This window comes from Mesocricetus auratus, unplaced genomic scaffold (genome assembly GCF_017639785.1).
Source record: "Mesocricetus auratus isolate SY011 unplaced genomic scaffold, BCM_Maur_2.0 Super-Scaffold_100691, whole genome shotgun sequence".
Lineage (NCBI taxonomy): Eukaryota > Metazoa > Chordata > Mammalia > Rodentia > Cricetidae > Mesocricetus > Mesocricetus auratus.
Window position 1 is genome coordinate 19,341,020 of NW_024429267.1, and position 19,790 is coordinate 19,360,809.

Genomic DNA, 19,790 nt, shown 5'->3' on the forward strand with positions numbered 1-19,790 from the left:
GGGGTGGGCGGGCGGCGGCGGCCACTGCTGGAGCAGCGAGGGGTCGCGGGCGCCTGACGGTCGCGGAGCCCTCGCTCGGCGCGCCGCTGCGGCCATTTTACGGCCCGGGACGCAGGAGGCGTGTGCGTGTTCGCCTCATTCTCCGCGCCCGGGGCCGGCGGCGGAGCGCAGCTTCTCGGAGGCCGGCGCGGGTGGTGGATGGGGAGTCGTGCGCCGAGGGAAGCCGGACCCGGGAAGCGCCGCCGCCGCCGCCGCCGCTCGCGGGCCCCGGTAGGAGTCTGAGGAGAAGGAGGCCAGGCCGCGGGGCCTCACTGCCTCCCGTCCGCCCGAGACAGGCCGGGGCGCGTCGGCCAAGCTTTTGTGTGAGGCCCGGCTCGGCCCGGCGGGGAGCGTCGCTCGCGGACGGCCGAGCCCGAGGCCCGCCAACCTGCGGCTGCTACCCTCCCGCCGCGCGACCCCCATTCCCCGCGAGCACCGCGGCGGTGCCGGCCATGGAGTAAGGAGGAGGCGGCGTGGGAAGAGGAAGATGGCGGCGGGCAAGAGCGGCGGCAGCGCTGGGCAGGCTGTTTTTCTGGAAGGTACGTTCGCCTCTCCCTCAGGGGCGGGTGTGTGTGTGGGCAGGGGGGTGATTCTCGACACCCGGGTACCCCGGGCCGTGATACTCAGCTGTGTGCTCCAGGTGGGCCTGGGGCCGCGGGGGTCCTGGCGGTCGATGGCGGGCAGGGAACGCGCCGCGGGCGCGCCGAGTTCGGGTCCGTCCGGGTAAGGGCTCGGGCAGGCCGGCGCGAGGCGGCGCGGTGGCCGTGCTGCGAGCCGAGGCCCGGGGAGGCCTGCGAGGGGCAAGCCGGAGGCTTGGGCTACTCCCCATCCCAGATTGCCGATGGTTGCCGATGGGGTGAGAGCCGACTGCGTTCGGGTCTTGCTCGGCGTTCGTGGAAAGTTTCAGCCTGCTAAAGCTTGGTTGGAATTGGCCGGTCCTAGTAGGCAGCGGAGGGGTAGTTGTCGTTCCACAGCCTGCTGGTTAAAAAGCTCCTCGGCTGGCCTGGCCGCTGCCATTGGGGTGCAGGTTAGACCCGGCTGCGCTTGGTAAGTCTAACGAGATGTGTTTGGTCATAACTTTGTATAACAGTTCATATGAAAGAAGAGGGTGGGCTTCACAGTGTCAGTTTGGGGACAGCCAGAGAAGCTGAAAGAGTTAGGGTGTTTCCTTTTTTAGTCGCTTATGAGGCAGAGTTAACTATTTTCGGTTGGTGCACTAAGCCGGCTTAAAAGCTATGTTTCGGTTTGGGGTGGTGGTTAAGGTTTGCCTGTGTCTGTATAGGGACCCTGACAATACAGATACAGTTGTGGGCCGGGAACGTAAACGTTCACACGACTTTAATTTTTCTGGTATAATTGAGTTTATGGTATAATTAGGAAAATGAGTCTGCATTCAGTGCTTGTAAGAATAAGTGCTCTTGCCTGGCAGTGGTGGCGCACGCCTTTAATCCCAGCACTAGGGAGCAGAGGCAGGCGGATCTCTTGAGTTCGAGGCCAGCCTGGACTAACTACAGAGTGAGTGCCAGGACAACCAGGGCTACACAGAGAAACCCTATCTTGAAAAGCCAAACCAAAAACAACAAAAGAATAATTACTCTTGGAGTAATTTGAAGTCCCCTCCCCCCATGAAATATATCCAGGCCATGCTTTAAGATATGGTTTAGAAGCATTACTAAATTACAAATGTATTTAATATATTTAAAATTAAGAAAGCACCTTAGTGGTAACAAGTTCTGTAGGAGGGTGGCTTAATGCCCTGTTTACTGCTTCACAAAGTAGGTCCTCCAGCTAATGAATGGAGACTAAGAGAAGAGCAAAAGTAATTTTCTTTCTTCTTTGTACTTGAGAATGGGGAAGTGGGGGGAAAGCTTACCTTTCTTTGTTTATATAAAAAGTGATGAAACCTTTCTGTGTTTTCCTCACAAGATAAAGAAAGCTTGTATGTTTTCATTCATTTCCTATTCTCTCCATACTAGTTTGACCATGGTTGATAACCTGCCTACGGGCCGAGAGAGGAGTTTTGCAGGTAGTGCTATGCCTGTTTTGTTTGTTTGTAAGTTGGAAACTCAATAGATGGCTTTCTGATGTTCATATTCCCCAGGAATTAGACTTGTAGGCCTTTGTAAGTTTGGGGCTTCTGTAGTTTAAAGTCTGAGTGGATAAACACAGGGAGGGTAAAACAAGCACACAGCCATCACTGACAGGTAGATGTGATTGTGGATTGCTTTAGTTTATTCTAACTCAGGTGTCTATAAATGTACAGATAGATGTAGGCCAGGCCAGCCTTGAGCTTCTGGAGATCCACCTGCCTCAGCTTCTCAAGCACTAGGATTATAGATATGAGGGCTTTTAGGATTTACTATTTTTATAAGTTTTTTTCCCCAAGACAAGGTTTCTCTGTAGCTTTTAGAACCTGTCTTGGAACTCACCCTGTAAACCAGGCTGGCCTCAAACTCACAGAGATCCGCCTTTCTCTGCCTCCCGGGTGCTGGGTTCAAAGGTGTGTGCCACCACCGCCCATCCTTTACAACCTTTTTATTTTCTGTGTATGATTCTTTGCTTGCATGTGTGTGCAACCTGTGTGAACCAGGTGCCCAAAGAGGTGAGAAAGAAAGCATCAGTCACCTGAAGTGGAAGTATGATGGCTGTGACCTGAACTTGGGTCCTCTGCAAGAGCAGCAAGAGGTCTTGACCATGAACCATCTCTCCAGCCCCTAGGTTTAGTATTTTAAATAACCCATGTATTATGCTTTGGTCTTCTCTGACAGTTTTTTTGTTTTTGTTTTTGGAGACAGGGCTTCTCTGTATTGTTTTGGAGGCTGTCATGGAACTTGCTCTGTAGACCAGGCTGGCTTTGAACTCACAGAGATCCGCCTGCCTCTGCCTCCCAAGTGCTGGGATTAAAGGCATGTGCCACCACCGCCCGGCTGACAGTTTTTTTGAAAAATGTAGGTTTTTTTCTTAACTTACCATTTTTAGTGGTCTAGTCTACTTGGTTGGAATAAAACAGTGAATGAAATACTCAAAGTCACACCCTCATAGAACGTTTATTTTAATGGAAGAAACTGTCAACCAGTAAAAAACAAAACAATGCATTCAGAGCAGTCTTATGCTCAGTTTTTAAAACTTCTATCAGTTTACTGAGGCCTGCTCAAACTTAGCATCTGTCCATAATGTCCTGGTGCCACCTGTGCTTACAAATCTGCAGCCTTGTACATGGAATACTGTTATTTTCTTCAGATAATCAAATGATTTCTTTCTGCCTTCATCCCTATAGAAATAAAAGCTCCAGTGAAGCAATTTGCTTGTAGTTTTGCTGTCATGTTCTTGTATCTAGAACACAATGATAATAAACTAGATGATTACGATGTCATAAAGGCCATGGAAGAAGCATAGAGAGTAACGATGGAAAGTTGTTCTTGCCAGGCTGTCATGGCGCACGCCTTTAATCCATGAACTGGGGAGACAGAGGCAGGCGGATCTCTGAGTTTGGGGCCACCCTGGTCTACAGAGTGAGTTCCAGGACAGCCAGGACTACACACGGAAACTGTGTCTCAAAAAACCAAGGAAGAAGAGGAGGAAGGGAGGGTGGCTGGCAGGCAGGGTCTTTAAAGAGGGGTGCCAGGTAAGCACCTTGATCAGGAGATACTGCTAAGGAGGTGATAGACACAAGGGTTCAGAGGTGGTATGTGGTTTCATGGCTTAAATAAAAGGAGACAGTGGTAGAAGCCCTGTGGTTCAGGATTGTAATTACATCTCTTCCAGGTAGTAGGAAGCCATTGGAGAACTGGGGGCAAAAAGTGTCCTAATTAATTTACATATACATATGTCTGTGGTGCTTGCTCAGTAGTAGAGTGCTTGGCTAGTATCTACAAAGGCTTGGGTTTGATCCCCAGCATGGCATAAAACAGACAGGGTGGTGAACACTTGCAAGGTGGAAGCAGGAGAGTCAGAAGTTCAAGGTCATCCCTGTGGAATACATGAGACCCCCCCTTTTTTTTGAGGTCACTTTGGCTGCTCTGTCTGCAATAAATTACATAGTACAGGAATAAAAGGGATATGAATTACAAACAAAATATTGTAGCAGTCTTGGTAGAAGTGAGCCTGGTTTGAAAATTGGAAAAGGAGAGTCAGGGGGTTGAAGATAGTCCAGTATAAAGTTTGTAAGATTTATTCATGCAGTATCCACTTAGGATGAGAGTAAAGGAAGATTCCAGTATGAGGCACTGGGAACCTAGTGCCATTTATTGAGACTGAGTGGACTGAGAAGGGGAGTGATGATCTTCTGGGACCCACGTCTCAAGTGAATGTTTGATAGCTTTGCTCTGGAATATGCTGTAACTATTAAGGAGAATTCTAATTCTGTTGTTTTGTAGCTTCTCTAGACAACAACGGCTATGGGACCTTCTGTCTTGTACTTGGGTTGGATTTTCTTTTCCACCTTTGTTTCTTTTACTGACATTCATACACTGATTGATGGCATACCCCCTTTTCACTTGTGATAATTTCAGCAGGTTTCTCTGTTCATTCAACATGCTATGTTTAGTCACTGCACTCAGGAGCTTGTGGTTTCCTGAGTCTCCTGAATAGTAAGGAGACTCAATCAAAATCATAATCATAAAATTACAACTGTCACATACAACAAATGAGTTATGTACAATAAGAATTTTACCTATCAGAGTGCTTAAAGACTGAATAGGAGGAGTGGTGGCGAGACAGCTTTCCAGGGAGAGAGAGTGAAAATAGAAGGAACAAGGCATGTTTGAGGGAATGAAAACACTGCCATGGGCAGTGACATTATCAAGTCTGCCTCAAAAAGATACTTGGGTCCTGTGGAGACAGCTTTAGTGGGGTGGCAGACCATTAGGGAAGCCAGCTGGGAAATGACTGCTGTGTTTGGGCAACTACAGCTTGCTTATTCTGCTTCCCTTGGAATTCTCTCTCTTATCTGTGTGGAACTCTAGAGTCTGCTCTTTTCACATTTGTTTGTGTATTGTGCTTACTTGTAATAGCTAGTTTGCTTTTTCTTTACCTTTTTTCTGCAGTCTGAATTACTTTTCCTTTCTCCGTGTGTGTGTGTGTGTGTGTGTGTGTGTGTGTGTGTGTGTGAGTGAGAGAGAGAGAGAGAGAGAGAGAGAGAGAGAGAGAGAGAGAGAGAGAGAGAGCGCCTCCCAAGTGTATAGATTCCTGCCTATGTATGTGGAGGACAGAGGTCAAAGTGCTTTCTATCACTCTACATTTACACTTTTTTTGAAAGTCTAAGAAATGTTACCTTAATTTATGTGTATGTGCCTGAGTTGTATGTGCACAGTGTACATGCCAGAGCCTGCAGAAGTCAGAAGAGAGATGTTGGATCCGCTGGAATTGGCGTTACAGAAGGTTATTAGCTGTCCTGTGGGTATAGGGAAGTGAACCTAGGTCTTTTGCAAGAATAAGTGTTGCTTTTCACTTTAAATACCCTTTTTTTTTTTTTTTTTGGTGATGCATGTATGTCCTCCTGTTTATGTGTGCAGATGTGGGCACATACTTGCCACAGTATACATGTAGAGGTCAGAGGACAGCATCAGGTATCAGTCCTTGTCTTCTACCTTGTTTTAAAAAACGAGTCCCTTTTGTTGTTTTTCTGAACTCTGGGAACTGGCCTGCCTGCCTGCCTGCCTAGAAGAGCTGGGATTTTATAGCATTGATTTTATGTGGTTCTGAAAATTGGAGCAGTTTCTCATGCTGGCCCATAAAGTGCTTCACCCACTGAGTCATCTCCCTAGCCCTCTGCCTTATCTATCTATCTATCTATCTATCTATCTATCTATCTATCTATCTATCTATCTATCTATATGAGCCAAGTATTTTATTTGTTCATTTCTTACATTTAAAGTACTCTTTGATAATAGCCTGAGATTCTTTGTTATAGAGTCCTTAACCCTTACACAACTGTATCTAAACATTTCCCATTTCTTGTCATCATCAACCTGAATTAGATTGATTTATTCTCAGCACAAAAAGTGCTTCCTCCAACTTGACATACAAAAGACTCATCACAGTTGTATGCCAGCACATTGAGATAGGCTTGGGGTTTGTCCAAAGCTTTGGCAGCTTCACAGATCTCACATGCTAAGCCGTCATGGATGATGGAGGTCTTTGTAATCTTTTGTAACATACATTAAGCCTCCAGCAGCAGCGCCTTCCTGGACCATGGTTGTTTGGGAAGCTGAATCTTGGATGCACCTGAGCCTCAGCACCAGGGGAAAAACTCACTTTATTTTTCAATACAGAATCTCTCACTGAACCTGGAGCTTGTGATTCACCTAGACTGGCTGACTTGGCAAACCCTCTCTGGGATCCTCCTGTTTCTCCCTTCCAGTGATGAGCATATAGGCATGTGCTGTTACATACAGCATTACTGATTTCTAATTTAATTGATTTGTAGCTACAGAACATCCTTTACATAATTTTAATTTAAAAATTCTAAAGACTTATTTTATCCCCTATAATGTATTCTGTCTTGGAGAATATCCTTGAAGAATATGTGTGTTTTGTAACAGCTGAGTGTTCATGTTCTCTAAAGGTCAGGTACATTAGTAAGTCGATGGTTAAAGTCCTCTTTTGTGCTGGCCTTGAACTCTCTGTGGGAGATGACCTTGAACTTTTGATCTTCCTGCCTCCACACGCTGTGTCCAATCATCACATCTAGCCTAAGTAGTGTTAGGAGTTAAACCCAGCACTTCCTCCATGGTAACTAAACAGTCTATCAACTGAGCTTCATCCCAGCCTGCACCTGGCATTTTATATGGGAGAGACACCTAAACTCTGGTCTTCATGCTTTTGCAGCAAACCCAGTTGTTCCTGTCTTTTATATTTTTTTTTCATCCACTTAATAGCTGCCTTGGTTATAAGATTGAATGTTGTGTTATAAACAGTTCTTATGTTCAGTCGTGTTTAATAATGGCCCTAAGTTTAAAGAGTAGTGATGCTTTTGGTCCGAGTGTGCTATGATAGAGAAAAGGTTCTTTAGTTACTAAGAGAGAAAAACAACAGTAAGAATAAAAAAATTGCTGGTCACACACCTTTAATCCCAGCACTTGGGGGGCAGAGGCAGGCAGATCTCTAGTTTGAGACCAGTCTGGTCTACAAGAGCTAGTTCCAGGACAACCTCCAAAGCCACAGAGAAACCCTATCTGGAACCCCCCCCCCAAAAAAAAAAGAATAAAAAAGTTGAAGACAGTTGTGTTGGCAATTCAGACTAAGTTATAGCAATAGTTTATGATATGCATTTAATCAACTTGGAAAAGGTAGTAAGTTACAGGGTTTGCATCCAATGGGGTCGAACATGGTAAGTGAAAGACTGCTACTTTTCTTAAACTACAAGGGACAGATTTTATGAAATCCAAGTTTCCAGATTCTGTTATGAATTATAAAGAAAAACAAAGCAAGGCTTTGTTTGTGATAGAATGCCTACCTAGCATGTATGAGAGCGTGTGTTCCAGCCCTGTCAGGGGTGAGGCAGAGTAGATAGGTAAATAAAATAAAGTGACATATCAAGCCATTAGGCTTAACTTTGATCAAATACTCATAGAGGATTTTCTGAAACTAGGCAAAGGAAAGTAAGAACAGAAGTGAACAGTAGCTGATTATCATGAGGGAGAGAATCTTGTGCATTTTGTGGCTATAGAGAAGTCTAATTTTGTGTTACTGTCATGAATATGTTCAGAGGTTTAATCTTCAAGTACTGCTCTGTTTTCTTTACTAAAAGGTAAACATTTACATAGATCTGGGAATTAGCAGAAGACTCAGCCAGGTGATTTTGGGGAGGCTTCATGAAACAATTGTAGGGCTGATTCTGCCCTGGCTTGGCTCTTATGATTCCAGGTTGGCTTCATTCTGTCTGTCTGTCTGGTCTTCTCACTCTCCATGCAGTCTCTAGGTATCTTTGGGTGGTTAGCAGCATCTGCAACAGTGGACTTAGACTTGCACAGGTAGCCAGGGGCTCCATAGAAAGTGCCTTCCAAGAATCTTGATTGTTCTGAGAGCGATACAGCACCATCCCATCTCAGATTGCTATTCTTTTTTAACATTTCAGTCATTTTTTATGGCCCACCCAAATAGGATCTTGCCTTGCATATAGATAGCCCTGCCTGGCCAGATATTTACTTCATAGCCAGGCTGGTTTTGAACTCATGATAATCCTTTTGCCTCAGCTTCCTGACTTCTGGATTATAGTTTTGTCCCTTCATACCTGGGACACATTTCTTTCCCCCCCACCTTCTTTTTGTTTTTTGTTTTTGACAGGGTTTCTTTGTATTGCTTTGGAGGCTGTCCTGGAACTCACTCTATAGACCACGCTAGCCTCGAACTCACATAGATCCACCTGCCTCTGCCTCCCGAGTGCTGGGATTAAAGGCGTGCATCACCAACGCCCGGCTCTTTTTGGTTTTTAAGACCGGGTTTCTCTGTGTAACGTTGGCTGTCCTGGAACTCTCTCTGTAGAGCAGGCTGGCCTTGAACTCACAGAGATCCCCTTGCCTCTGCCTCCTGAATTCTGGGATTAAAGGCATTGGCCATGACCACCTAGCCATTTCTTTATTCTTTATGATGCAGCTGTGACTGAACTATAGATATAAATACATATGCAAATATGCAATCTTCTATAAACAATATCCACACTTATGTAATTGTTGTGGGTTCCCCTCCCCCTTTGAGACAGGGTTTCACTGCATAGCTGTGACCAGCCTGAAACTCAGAGATCACCTGCCTTTACTTCCTGAGTAAAGGAGGAAAGCTGGGAGTGAAGGTGTGTGCTACCCTACCTGGCAGCTTAAGCCAGGTTCCGCTGCACCATAGTTTCCCACACCTGACCTAGAGTGTGCTTAATGGAATGACTAGATGCAAATTCAACGTCACTGTCCAAATTGGTATCTGAAATCATGTCAGCAGACCTTAAGTTTTCCTTTTTCTAGATATCATCGTCCTCTTACTACTATTTGATTGATTTAGTTTTGTCCTCTGATTGGGTGCCACATGTGACTTGTAGCTACAGTACTTTATACCAAGGCTGAATGTTTTTATAATCATATAAAAATTGTTTATTCAAGGTTCAAAATACACTGTGTTCTAAGTGAATGCTAGACAATTGTCATAGTTAGCTTTAGTTGTAAACTTGGTGTATCTGGGAGGAGGGAACCTCAGTTGAAGAATTGTCTCCATCAGATTAACTTGTGGGCATGTCTTTGAGACATATTCTTAATTGCTGATCATGGAGGAGAGGTCAACTCACTGTGGGCAGTGCCATCAGGAGACAGGTGGGTCTGTATTGTATCACTCAGCAAGCCATGAAGAGTAAGCCAGTAAACAGCAAGCAGTATTTCTCCTTGGTCTCTGCTTCAGTTCTTGCCTTCAGAGTTCTGCCTTCCCTCAGTGATGGGCTGTAACCTGTAAGCCAAATAAACCATTTCCTTCCCTCAGTTGCTTTTGGTAATGTTTATCACAGCAACAGAAAACTAATTAAAGCAAACTATGTGTTTTACGATTCATTCCATTTTTAAGTGTGTGTGTATCTGTCTATGTCTCTCTGTGGTAGAGGGGTCTGTCTTGTTTGTGTGTGGTGGTGGTGGTGGTGTAGGTGCACATGAGTGCAGGTGCCTGTGAAGGCCAGAGCTCTGTGTCCTTTACAGTTGGAGTTCCAGGTTCTTTGGAGCTGCCCCATTGGTGGGTGTAGGGAACCTCACCTTCACTTAATCACCAAGCCATTTCTCCAGCCTCCAGTGTCTGTATGGTATGTGTTTATAATGCATTTTCTATTCTGGAGAGTAATCTTTGGCTGAATTCTTAGATTGAACATGTCCTGCTAAAATAGTTTGTTTTAATAATATTTTTATTTTTTGAGGTTATAACATATAATATTTCCCCTTTTGTTTCTTTCCTCCAAACCATCCCCTGTACCTTCCTTGCCCTCCTTCAGAGTCAACTAATTAGTTCCTACCTGTCGTTAAAATCTTATTTTGTTTCTTTAAAGTGTGTGTGTGTGTGTGTGTGTGTGTGTGTGTGTGTGTGTGTGTGTGTGTGTGTGATTGAGGAATGCTCAGAGGCTGGAAGAGGATGGATGTTGGGTCTTCTTGAGTAATATGGTTGTGAACCAGCTGATGTGGGTGCCGGGAACCAAACTCAAGTCCTCTAGAAGAGCAGGAAGTACTCTTAATTGAGCAATTTCTTCAGCCCCCTTTTGCTATTTTCATTGCTTCTTTTATTCACTGTTATCGCCTCTCTGTTTTCCTCCTTACATTATTGTCATTTTTGTGGAGAATGTAGAAGAAAATATGTATGTGTTGAGCAGGTGGGATAGCTTAGTGTTAGAGTACTTACCTAGCATGCACAAGGTCCTACGTTTGATTCCCACCTCTGGAAGAAACTTTATTTCTTCTTTAAGATAATAACAAAACAACTTTGTTATCTAATGGAAATCTTTCCTTAACTTTTTGTTTTGTTTTGGTTTTTCAAGACAGGGTTTCTCTGTATTGTTTTGTAGGCTGCCCTGGAACTCATGCTGTAGACCACGCTGGCCTCGAACTCACAGAGAACCACCTGTCTCTGCCTCCTGAGTGCTGGGATTAAAGGCATGCGCCACCAACACTCGGCTAACCATTTTCTTTTTTTAACCCTAATTTCACTGGAGTACAGTGGTTATAATTTTCCACCGATAATTACTAATGTTACTCATAACGCTGTTGACATATAAATTCCCATGTAAATTTGAGGATTTTTAAGTTTCTGCTTAACATTTATGGAGCCCCGAGTTTCTTCCCCAGCACCACATAAACTGGACATATTGCTGCATATCTGCAATGCCAATACTATGGAGGTGGAGATTGTAGGATCAAACGTTCAAGGTGATTCACAGCCACCTTGAGAGTTTGAAGCAGCATAGGGTACAGTGAGACCCTGTCTTGAAAAGAAGTACTTTAAAGGGCTTTATTCTGTCTCACAGTCTGGGACATTTCATCATGTTCAGTAAGGCATGGAAGCAGGAGCAGGAGACTGATCTGCAGTCAGGAAGCAGTGAGTGAGCAGGACGTGTAACCTCAAGATCTGCCCGTAGTGACCCACATCCTCCAGCAAGTTTCCACTTCCTAAAGAGTCTATAACCTTTCCACACAGTGCCAAAGAGCTAAGAACCAAGTATGCAAACACAGGAGCCCATGGAGGGAGATTTTCATTCAAATCACAGTAGAGTTCAACCTAGACTTCACTTCATAACTTCATACAGGGGCAAGGACTCTGAACCTACCTCACATTGTGTGGCGTTTGTGGCTCTCTGGACCCATAGAGGTAGTAGACTGCATGACCCACTTACTCGTAAGTCTTTGAAAGCATGCCTGAAAAATCACAAACAGAACTGCATGGATAATGGCAAGTTCTGTTGCCAGCTTCAGCTGGCCCTTGGCCCTTTTGGACCATGGCTGTGTCCGCCTCTGTATGCTCTCCAGGCTGACCTTGACAAAAACACTTCCCTAGGTGGCTGGTTCCTTTTTCAGCTGTATTCCGAGTTCAGGATCTCAGCTAAATTTTGTGTTTTCACAGCGTGGAGACTTAGGGCCCCTTTGTTATTGTCTTATGCAGGGCAAGAGGTTTCCCATGAATACTTAGAGCTACCATCCACCTTTCAGTATGGGCTCCAGATTTAAACTTGCACTTTTTTTTCTTTTTGAGAAGGGGGGGGTCAGGGGGAGGGAGAGAGAGATGCACAGAGACTGGCAAAGTGACTCTCTCACGGCCTTACTGCCTGTCATTGGCTAGCTTGGAACGACTGTAGACCTACATATCATCATATTCCCCTCCTACCTCAGCCTGTATCATCATGTCTACTTCCTCTGGTCTCTTTGTGAAGAAGTAAGTTCTGATTAGGTATTTTATAGAATATCTCATTGGGGGCTTGTCTGATTGTTGTATGCTGTGAATAAGACATCGCTATTGATGGAACTTTCCAGTGTGTTGGATTTCTCTACTGTCCATTTCCTTTTGGTTTTTTTCCAGACAGGGTTTCTCTATGTAGCTCTGGCCATCCTGAAACTTGCTTTGTACACTAGGCTATCCTCAACTCAGGGATCTGCCTGCTTCTGCCTCCTGAGTGCTGGGGTTGAAGGCATGTGCCATCACCTGCCTCTCCTTTCTAAATCCTCTCTGTATTTAGTTGTTTATTTATTTATCTATCTATTTTTATCTATTTACTTGGAGTGAGTTAAGTCTAGCCTATTCTGAAGAAATTCTCAGGGCATGTACATAACATTACTTGAAATATTTTCTAAGGAAAATGTGTTCTTTATTTGAGAGATTATATTTAACCAGTTCTGTAGTTTGTGGGCTTTTTTCTTACTTATATTTTTGTATATGTGTATGTGGCTGTATGCTCCTATGCATGAGGGGATCTGAAAAGGGTATATTGGAGGTCTCCTCTATCATTGTTCACCTATTCCTTTTGGGGGTAGGTCTCTGCCTGAGCCTTGGGTTTGTATATTCTCAACAAGGACTGAGTGCTGCCATGTTCCTCTTAGTTTGGGTAGTTCATTCACAAAGCTGTATGAAACAGGCAGTTTTTGCGTGTTTTATTTGACTGGCACTCTAGGTTAGTTTGGCTTTGGCTTTGGTGCTCTAGTTGCACTTTTCTTTTGTACTTGCTGAGTGTCCCAGGCTAGTTTCTGATCGCTGTTATAAAATACCATGGCAAAAGTAGCTTAGAGGAAAAGGGTTTCATTTAGCTCACAAAATTACAGTCTAGCATTGCTTGAAGTCAGAGAAGCAGGAACCTAACATCTAGTCACATCCATTTAAGAGCAGAGAGAAAATGAATGAGTCATGGATATGCTCAGCTTGCTTTTCCTACTCTTACATAGTACAGGACCCCAAAACAGGGGCTGGTGCCACCTAGAGTGGTGAGTCCTCCCCAACTCAGCACAATCAAGGTAGTTCTCCACAGATGCCATAGGCTAACTAATTAGGTAACCCCTCACTGAAACTGTAACCCCACAAGATTACAGGCCAACTTCTAAAGAAGGAAACATGCTCTGGATGTCTGGTTGCAGTGCTTCCAAATACTGATGATGACCTTTGTCAACTCAGGTGTCAGAGACCAAAAAGGGAGCTGTTTTAATTATGGGCTTCTGTATCACATAGATTCTATATCAACTCTTAGTAATTGAGGGTTCATGATTAAGAACGCTCTGCTTAGTGTCTTGGGGTGCCATTACAAAAACTACCCCTTTTTCTTTCCTGTCTTTTGGATGCTGGCCAGAGAGTAAGCATGTTTTTCTGGAACTTTGTAGTTTCTTATTCTTTCTCTAAAGTCTGCCTCCCTGCTGCTTTTGGATGCTTTTTGCCATTGGCTGTTCTACATGCTGACCTAACTCAATCAACATAGCTTTACCCCCTTCTTGTCTACATTTTACTTCTTTGGGAAGATGCCAAGATTTACAGGTTGCCTGCCTTTAAAAAAAGCAAAACAAAAATCCCTCTAGGGATGGCTCAGTGATTAAGATCTCCAACTGCTCTTCCAAAGGGCTCCTGTTCAATTCCCAGCACCCACATGGCAGCTCACAACTGTCTGTAACTCCAAGTTTTGACACCCTCACACAGACATACATGCAGACAAAACACTATTGCAAATAAAAAAATAATTAAAAATGCTCTAATATGCCAGGCGTTAGTGGTGTACGCCTTTAATCCCAGCACTGGGGAGGCAGAGGCAGGCGATCTCTGTGAGTTCAAGGCCAGCCTAGTCTACAGAGCGAGTTCCAGGACAGCCTCTAAAATACAGAGAAACCCTGTCTCGAACCCCCCCCAAATGCTCTAATAAATTTACCCTTACGTTAAATAAAAAAAAATAATCTGAATTTTGGGGAGAGACAAACATTTAGATAGATGGATGTGTAGCTTTTTGACATTGTGGCCTGAAATTGTTACCTACAAAGGTTATGCTTGAGACAAGAAGTTAAGTACTTTTTTTTTTTACACAAAATAATCTCATGATGTTTTAAGTAAGTTTACAATTTTGTGTTGGGCTGCATTCATGGCTGTCTTGGGCTGCGGCTAGTGTACTTAGAGGGTACACTATATTTTCACTTTATTTATGTTTTATGGTGCTGGAGATTGAAGCCAGTGTCTGTAGCATGGTGGGTGTAGGCATTTTGGGCGAATCAGGATGGGACAGGTATTCTGGTGCTTGGGAGTCACAGAATACTGAGTGTTACACAGCTCAGATGGAAAGGTATCCTGGAGCTCGGGAGCCAAGGACCACCACAGGCCGCAATAAGGATAGCAGCTTACAGCCTTGCCTCAGGGAAAGGCTTCCCCAGCATATCTTCTCCACTCCAGCAGGACAGGGTCTTCCAGCTGGGGATGTTCGCCCAGTGTAGCAGTTTTGCTGGGCAGGAGGTTTCTCTGGCGAAGTTGCTACAGTTCAGCTCAGTTTCCCAAGAGCCGTAGAGCCCAGTGTAACAACTCCACTCTGCCAAGGGAAGGTTTCCCCAGCAAAAGTTTTACAGTCCTGCTCAAGTGTTACAGCCCTGTTCGCTCTGCTTTGCCCAGGGTCGCCTCTGCTCTGTCGCTGCTGCAAAAGATCTTCTCATCCAAGGGGTTTATTTGGAGGGAAGAATCCAGGCGAGTGGCTGCCCTCTGCCAGAGAGGCAGAGGACAGCCCGGTAGCGTGAACAGCCACAAGCTGAACAAACAAGGTTTATATAGGGCTTCCAGGGTGGGGATTGGTCAGATTTTAATGCTGAGCTCAGATTGGCTAGAGCTCCTACTTGAGGATTGGTTAGTTTTCTGCACAGGATTAGGGTCAGATTTGGCTCTCGTTTCAGGGCCAAAGTGTGTTTCTTTCTCTGGTCCTTTTTAGCTCCAATTTTAGGGTCAGGGTGCATTTCTTTCACTGGCTCTGATTCCAGGAAAAGTGTGTTTCTTTGGCAGTGGTTTCAGGGTCAGGGTACATTTCTTTGGTTCTGATTGCAGGGCCAAAGTGTGTTTCTTTGTCTCTGCTCAAGGTGTGTTTCTTTGGCTGGACCCTTTTCCCTACCGTGGGCAAGCACTGTCACTGAGCTTCTGCTTGCCCACTGGGACTTGTCCTCAGTAATTCAAGTGACAAGTCCAGATCCAAGGGTAGGTCATCCCTAGTTGCATTTTTCTTTTTCCTGCCCTTTGAGTCAGTCTGACCTCTCATAACACTGACTCCGAACTTAATCTAAGCCCAAACTCTAGGAAGTTAGACTTTTGTCATGCTGCTTCAAGATAGATCCTAGCTTTGACCCTCACTCATTTCACCCTTCCCACTTGGTTCTGTATTTCCTAATAACATCTTTTGGTGATCTAGAGCTTTCTGGTTATCACATTAACTACGTTGCCAACACTCAAGATCTTGCTTTGTTTCTCTTTTGTTAAAAGGTAGAGGTGAGCTGGGCTGTGGTGGTGGTGCATGCCTTTAATCCCAGCATTTGGGAGGTGGAGTCAGGCGGATTTCTGTGAATTCAAGGCCAGCCTGGTCTACAGAGCAAGTTTCAGGACTGCCAGGGCTGTTAGAAAGAAAGCCTGTCTAGAAAAACCAAAACAAGCAAATAAATAAATAAAGGCAGAGGTGACTGAGTAATGAAAATGTTAGTGGTCTGGATGTAGTTCTCATGAATAAAGCAAGCAAACTAAATTAGAGGAATGAATTCCTAGAATCAGTGATTAGAGATTGATTTTATGTATTTCATAAAACACCATTTTATTATGCTTTAGTAATTTAAATTTCTCTAGTAGACACATGTCTCATTAGAAAAGCAACTTTTATTCTTATAGATAGCATACAGTTGAAATTTTTTTTTTGGTTTTACGAGACAGGGTTTCTCTGTATTGTTTTGGAGGCTGTCGGTCTAGCCCGGCCTCGAACTCACAGAGATCCGCCTGCCTCTGCCTCCCAAGTGCTGGGATTAAAGGTGTGCACCACCACTGCCCGGGCGCATACAGTTGAATTTTAACACTGAGTTGAGTTGAAAATATTTGTCCTTATTTATTGATATGTTAGAGGCTAAGTCTGTTATTTTATTTTTGAATGTGCTTGTTTTCTGTATTCCTGTCTTAGGGTTACTATTGTTGTGATGAAACATCATGAATAAAGCAACTTAAGATGGGAAAAAAAAAAGAAAACCAACTTTTAATGTGGTGTCATTCCGTCTTCCTTGTCCCGTCCCCCTCCCCTCCCTCCTCCTCCATCCCCTCCCCCAGAAAGTAAGACTCTTAACAAAAATAGTTTAAAAAATAAAAAAAGCATCAAGATTTAAAAAATGTAGAACAGAGTTTGGGGACTGCTTAAATTTCTTTTACATTCAATGTTACATGAATGCTCATTTCAGTTTGTTTTATTTCAGCTTTGGCTAGATCAGAATCTAAGAGAGATGGAGGTTTTAAAAATAATTGGAGCTTTGATCATGAAGAAGAAAGTGAAGGAGATGCAGATAAAGAGTAAGGATGTTTCTCTCTGATACTTTATAAGAATGAAATTAACTTTTCAGTAGAAAATCAATTTATACTTTGTGGAAAGTTTTTTTTTAAATATTATGGTATCTTTGCAGTAAGAAAAGATAAAGCAGTAATTTATTGGTAAATCATTTGCTTAAATTTCTTAGTCTTTATAATATATGTGTATGTATTACTTGTTTTCTAATGATTGAAAAATGTCTAGACAACAGTTTTCAAACTAAAGTAACCATGGCTCCCCTCATTTTAAAAGGCAGCCTTTCTGGAAAGAATGTGAAAAGCCACAATTTATCACGCTTCTGAATATTGTATGAAAATTAAGTCTTCCGTTGTCTTTGTTTTCTCCTTGTGATCCTATGATCATCACATCGACCTTTGATCAGATTTCCACCAGGGGAAACAGCACCAGTCTATATGATGTGAATGGGCACTGTCCAGACAGAAGTAAGAACAGTGTCATACTTTGACACTGCTTGGAAGCAGACCTGTGTGAAGTTTTACAAAAGAGGTGTGGGCCTTTACTAGGAAAGTGCTCTTCAACAGTGTACTTCCATGGCCTTCAATAAGAGTTACAATAGCACTTTTTCCATACTGTGACAATCATGGTGCAATTTTTTAACTTATTGGTGGTGTACTGACTTCTTTTTCACTGGCCAAAAGAAACAAGTTCAGAGACATGTAAATACACAAAAATTTGACAGAGGTATAAATATATTTTTATTTATTTATTGACTTTTGGTGGGGGGGGGTTACTCTGTATAACAGCCATGGCTGTCCTGAAACTTAATCTGTAGACCAGGCTGGCCTTAAACCCATAGAGATCCACCTGCCTCTGTCTTCCAAGTGCTGGGTTTAAAGTTGTGTGCCACTACACCTGGCTATAAATATATTTTTAGAAACTTTGTTTTTCTAGTTTTTTGGGAGAGAGTCTCACTCTATAGCCCAGGATAGCCTATAACTTACTGTATAGCTCAGTGGTCTTGAACTTGTAGCTGTCCTTTTGTTTCTTTAGTGCTAGAATTGCAGATGCCCTTCACTATACCCAGCTTTTTAAAAAGAAGCCCTTGTCCAAGTTGTTATTTAGAAGTACGTTGGCTGAATACTTGAGGCATTTCATATCCATTATTTTGGTAATTTATTTGAAAGAGAACTTTGAACTGATATATTTATTTCAATGTTTTGTGATCATCCTACCCTTTTTTCTGATTATTTAAAAAAATTCCCAATAGATATTTGGTATTAATATAGTTTTGAAAAAATGGCACTAAATATGAAATTTCAACAAAGTTATTTTAACCTTCCAGATATTTTAATACAATTTTTATAAGAGAATTTTTGTATTAACAATGTTGGTATATAACGAAGTAATGAGGTAAAACATTTCATTTTTATTACAAATAGCTTGGAGTTTACTGTATATAGCAGAATTATCTAAAAGATTATTTGATTTCTGTTCTGAGAGATTTCCCACGCTTATCTTTTCAAAATAATCTATTGGGGTGCCATCCTGTGTGTCTCGTGTATGGATTGCACTCTGCAGTTCATTGTGTTCCTCGGGGATTGCAACTGTTTGATCACGTTGAGGTTGCTAGTGAGCTGTTAATGCAGTAGCATGATGGCCATTGGTTGTGAGTGAAAGGGTGGTGTTGTCTGTGACTGTCATTGTGCCAATGCCCTTGGAATCCCATTCTTTTCCTTAGCTAATAATTTTCCTTCCCTTAATGGTACTCTGATTTGATAACTTCTCTGTTCTCTAAATGCCAATTCAAGACAGAAAAGGAGAAGATAGCTAAATATAAAATCTATAGCCTCAGAAACAAGATCATATGTTCTTTTAAGTGAGGGTCAGTGGATTGCCTTTTTTTGTTTACTACCTAGATTTGTTCATAATTGTGCTGAAAAGCAGCCAGCTGTATAGTGTTATGGTTATTTTCATGCTGCCATGGCAAAGGTGTAACAGAGAACGTATATATAGTTACTATATGGGAAGCCTAAAATGTTTGACCTCCTGAGGCTTGGCAGAAATGTTTGCTAATTCCCCCAGTTAGATGAGCAGTGAGCAGAGAGCAGATGCATTAATGTGTGGACTGTAACTGTTGCTTAAGGTTTCTTCCTTTATTTTCTGTATAGTGGAGCAAATCTGCTCAGTGTAGAAGATGAGGACTCTGAAACCTCAAAAGGAAAAAAGGCAAGTGTTGCTCTAAAATAAATTGTTTTCTTTTGTGTGTGTACCAAAAAAAAAGTTTGTCTGAACATAGTCTCTGTTCCTGTAATCCTGACACTTAGGAGTTAATGAAAGGAGGCTTGCCACACGTTCCAGGCCAGCGTGGTCTATGTAGTGAGTTCAGACCAGCGAGGCTACAATATGAGACTGTGTCATTTTAAAGAAAAAGATTTATAGTCTCTTTACTGTAAGGCCCAGTGCTCCCGTTCCCAACTCCAGACACAAATAGTTCTAAATTTTTGTTTATCTCTATAGAAATGTGTCTTAGTTGGGCTTGCCATGGATATTAAAAACTAGCTAAATCAACTTAATAGTGGAGGAATATTGGTTTTGGCTCAAGATTGTTTTTGTTCATTGTTGCTTGGACCCATAACAACATGTGGAAGCATGCATATGGCTTGTGAAGCTTCTCAATCCCTGGCTTCTAGGAAGCAGAACAGGAGTGGGGGCAGTCATCCCTGTAGCACCCCGTGCCATGCTCCCATATGTAGTTGGTAGTGTACATGCCTGGCTTTCTAGTCTTGCTTTCACTGGAAATTTCTGGAGGCCATCTGTAAGAGTCCATAAAAATAGCTCTGGGACTAGGGAGATGGCACAGTGGGTAGTGTTTGCTCCATGAACATGAGGGCTAGAGTTGGGATCTCCAGGGCTTTGCTCATGCCAAGCAAACACTACAAACCGAGCCTCATCTTCCTCCATACCTCAGTAGTATTCGGCTTGTATTATTTAGAAAACTGACTTGGGCCAAAAATGTCATGTTAATTTTTATGTCTAACCTGTGACATAATCATCCATAAATGGCTCAGTTTATGCTTGTTACTACTATATTTCCCACTCCTCAGTAATTTGATATGCCACTGATTTAAGACCATAAATATTAAAAATTATTAGGAGACAAGTAGATATGCCAGATATCTAAAGTAGTAAAATACTGTTTATATTCTTTTTTTCTAAAAAGATAATTGTGGCTGTGTGTGTATGGGGAGGTGCTGCATTTGTTCTTGTGCTCCATACTTGAGTGTCTTTGACT

At 43.1% G+C, this 19,790-nt stretch overlaps 1 protein-coding gene across 7 annotated transcripts in view; it reads left to right on the top strand.

Annotated features, from left to right (window-relative positions):
* Positions 1 to 451: 451 nt before the first annotated feature.
* Positions 452 to 19,790, top strand: part of Senp6 (SUMO specific peptidase 6) — an 81,537-nt gene continuing 62,198 nt past the window's right edge. For 5 of the 7 annotated variants that reach the window (XM_021229333.2, XM_013116086.3, XM_021229334.2 and 2 more), the window contains exons 1-3: positions 452 to 578; positions 16,428 to 16,521; positions 18,667 to 18,724. In XM_021229333.2, the coding sequence (XP_021084992.1) occupies positions 527 to 578; positions 16,428 to 16,521; positions 18,667 to 18,724 (204 nt within the window). In that variant the 5' untranslated portion in view covers positions 452 to 526. Of the gene's footprint in view, positions 579 to 16,427; positions 16,522 to 18,666; positions 18,725 to 19,790 lie in introns of those variants that run through there. The other 2 variants (XM_021229336.2, XM_021229335.2) reach the window with 2 other exon arrangements.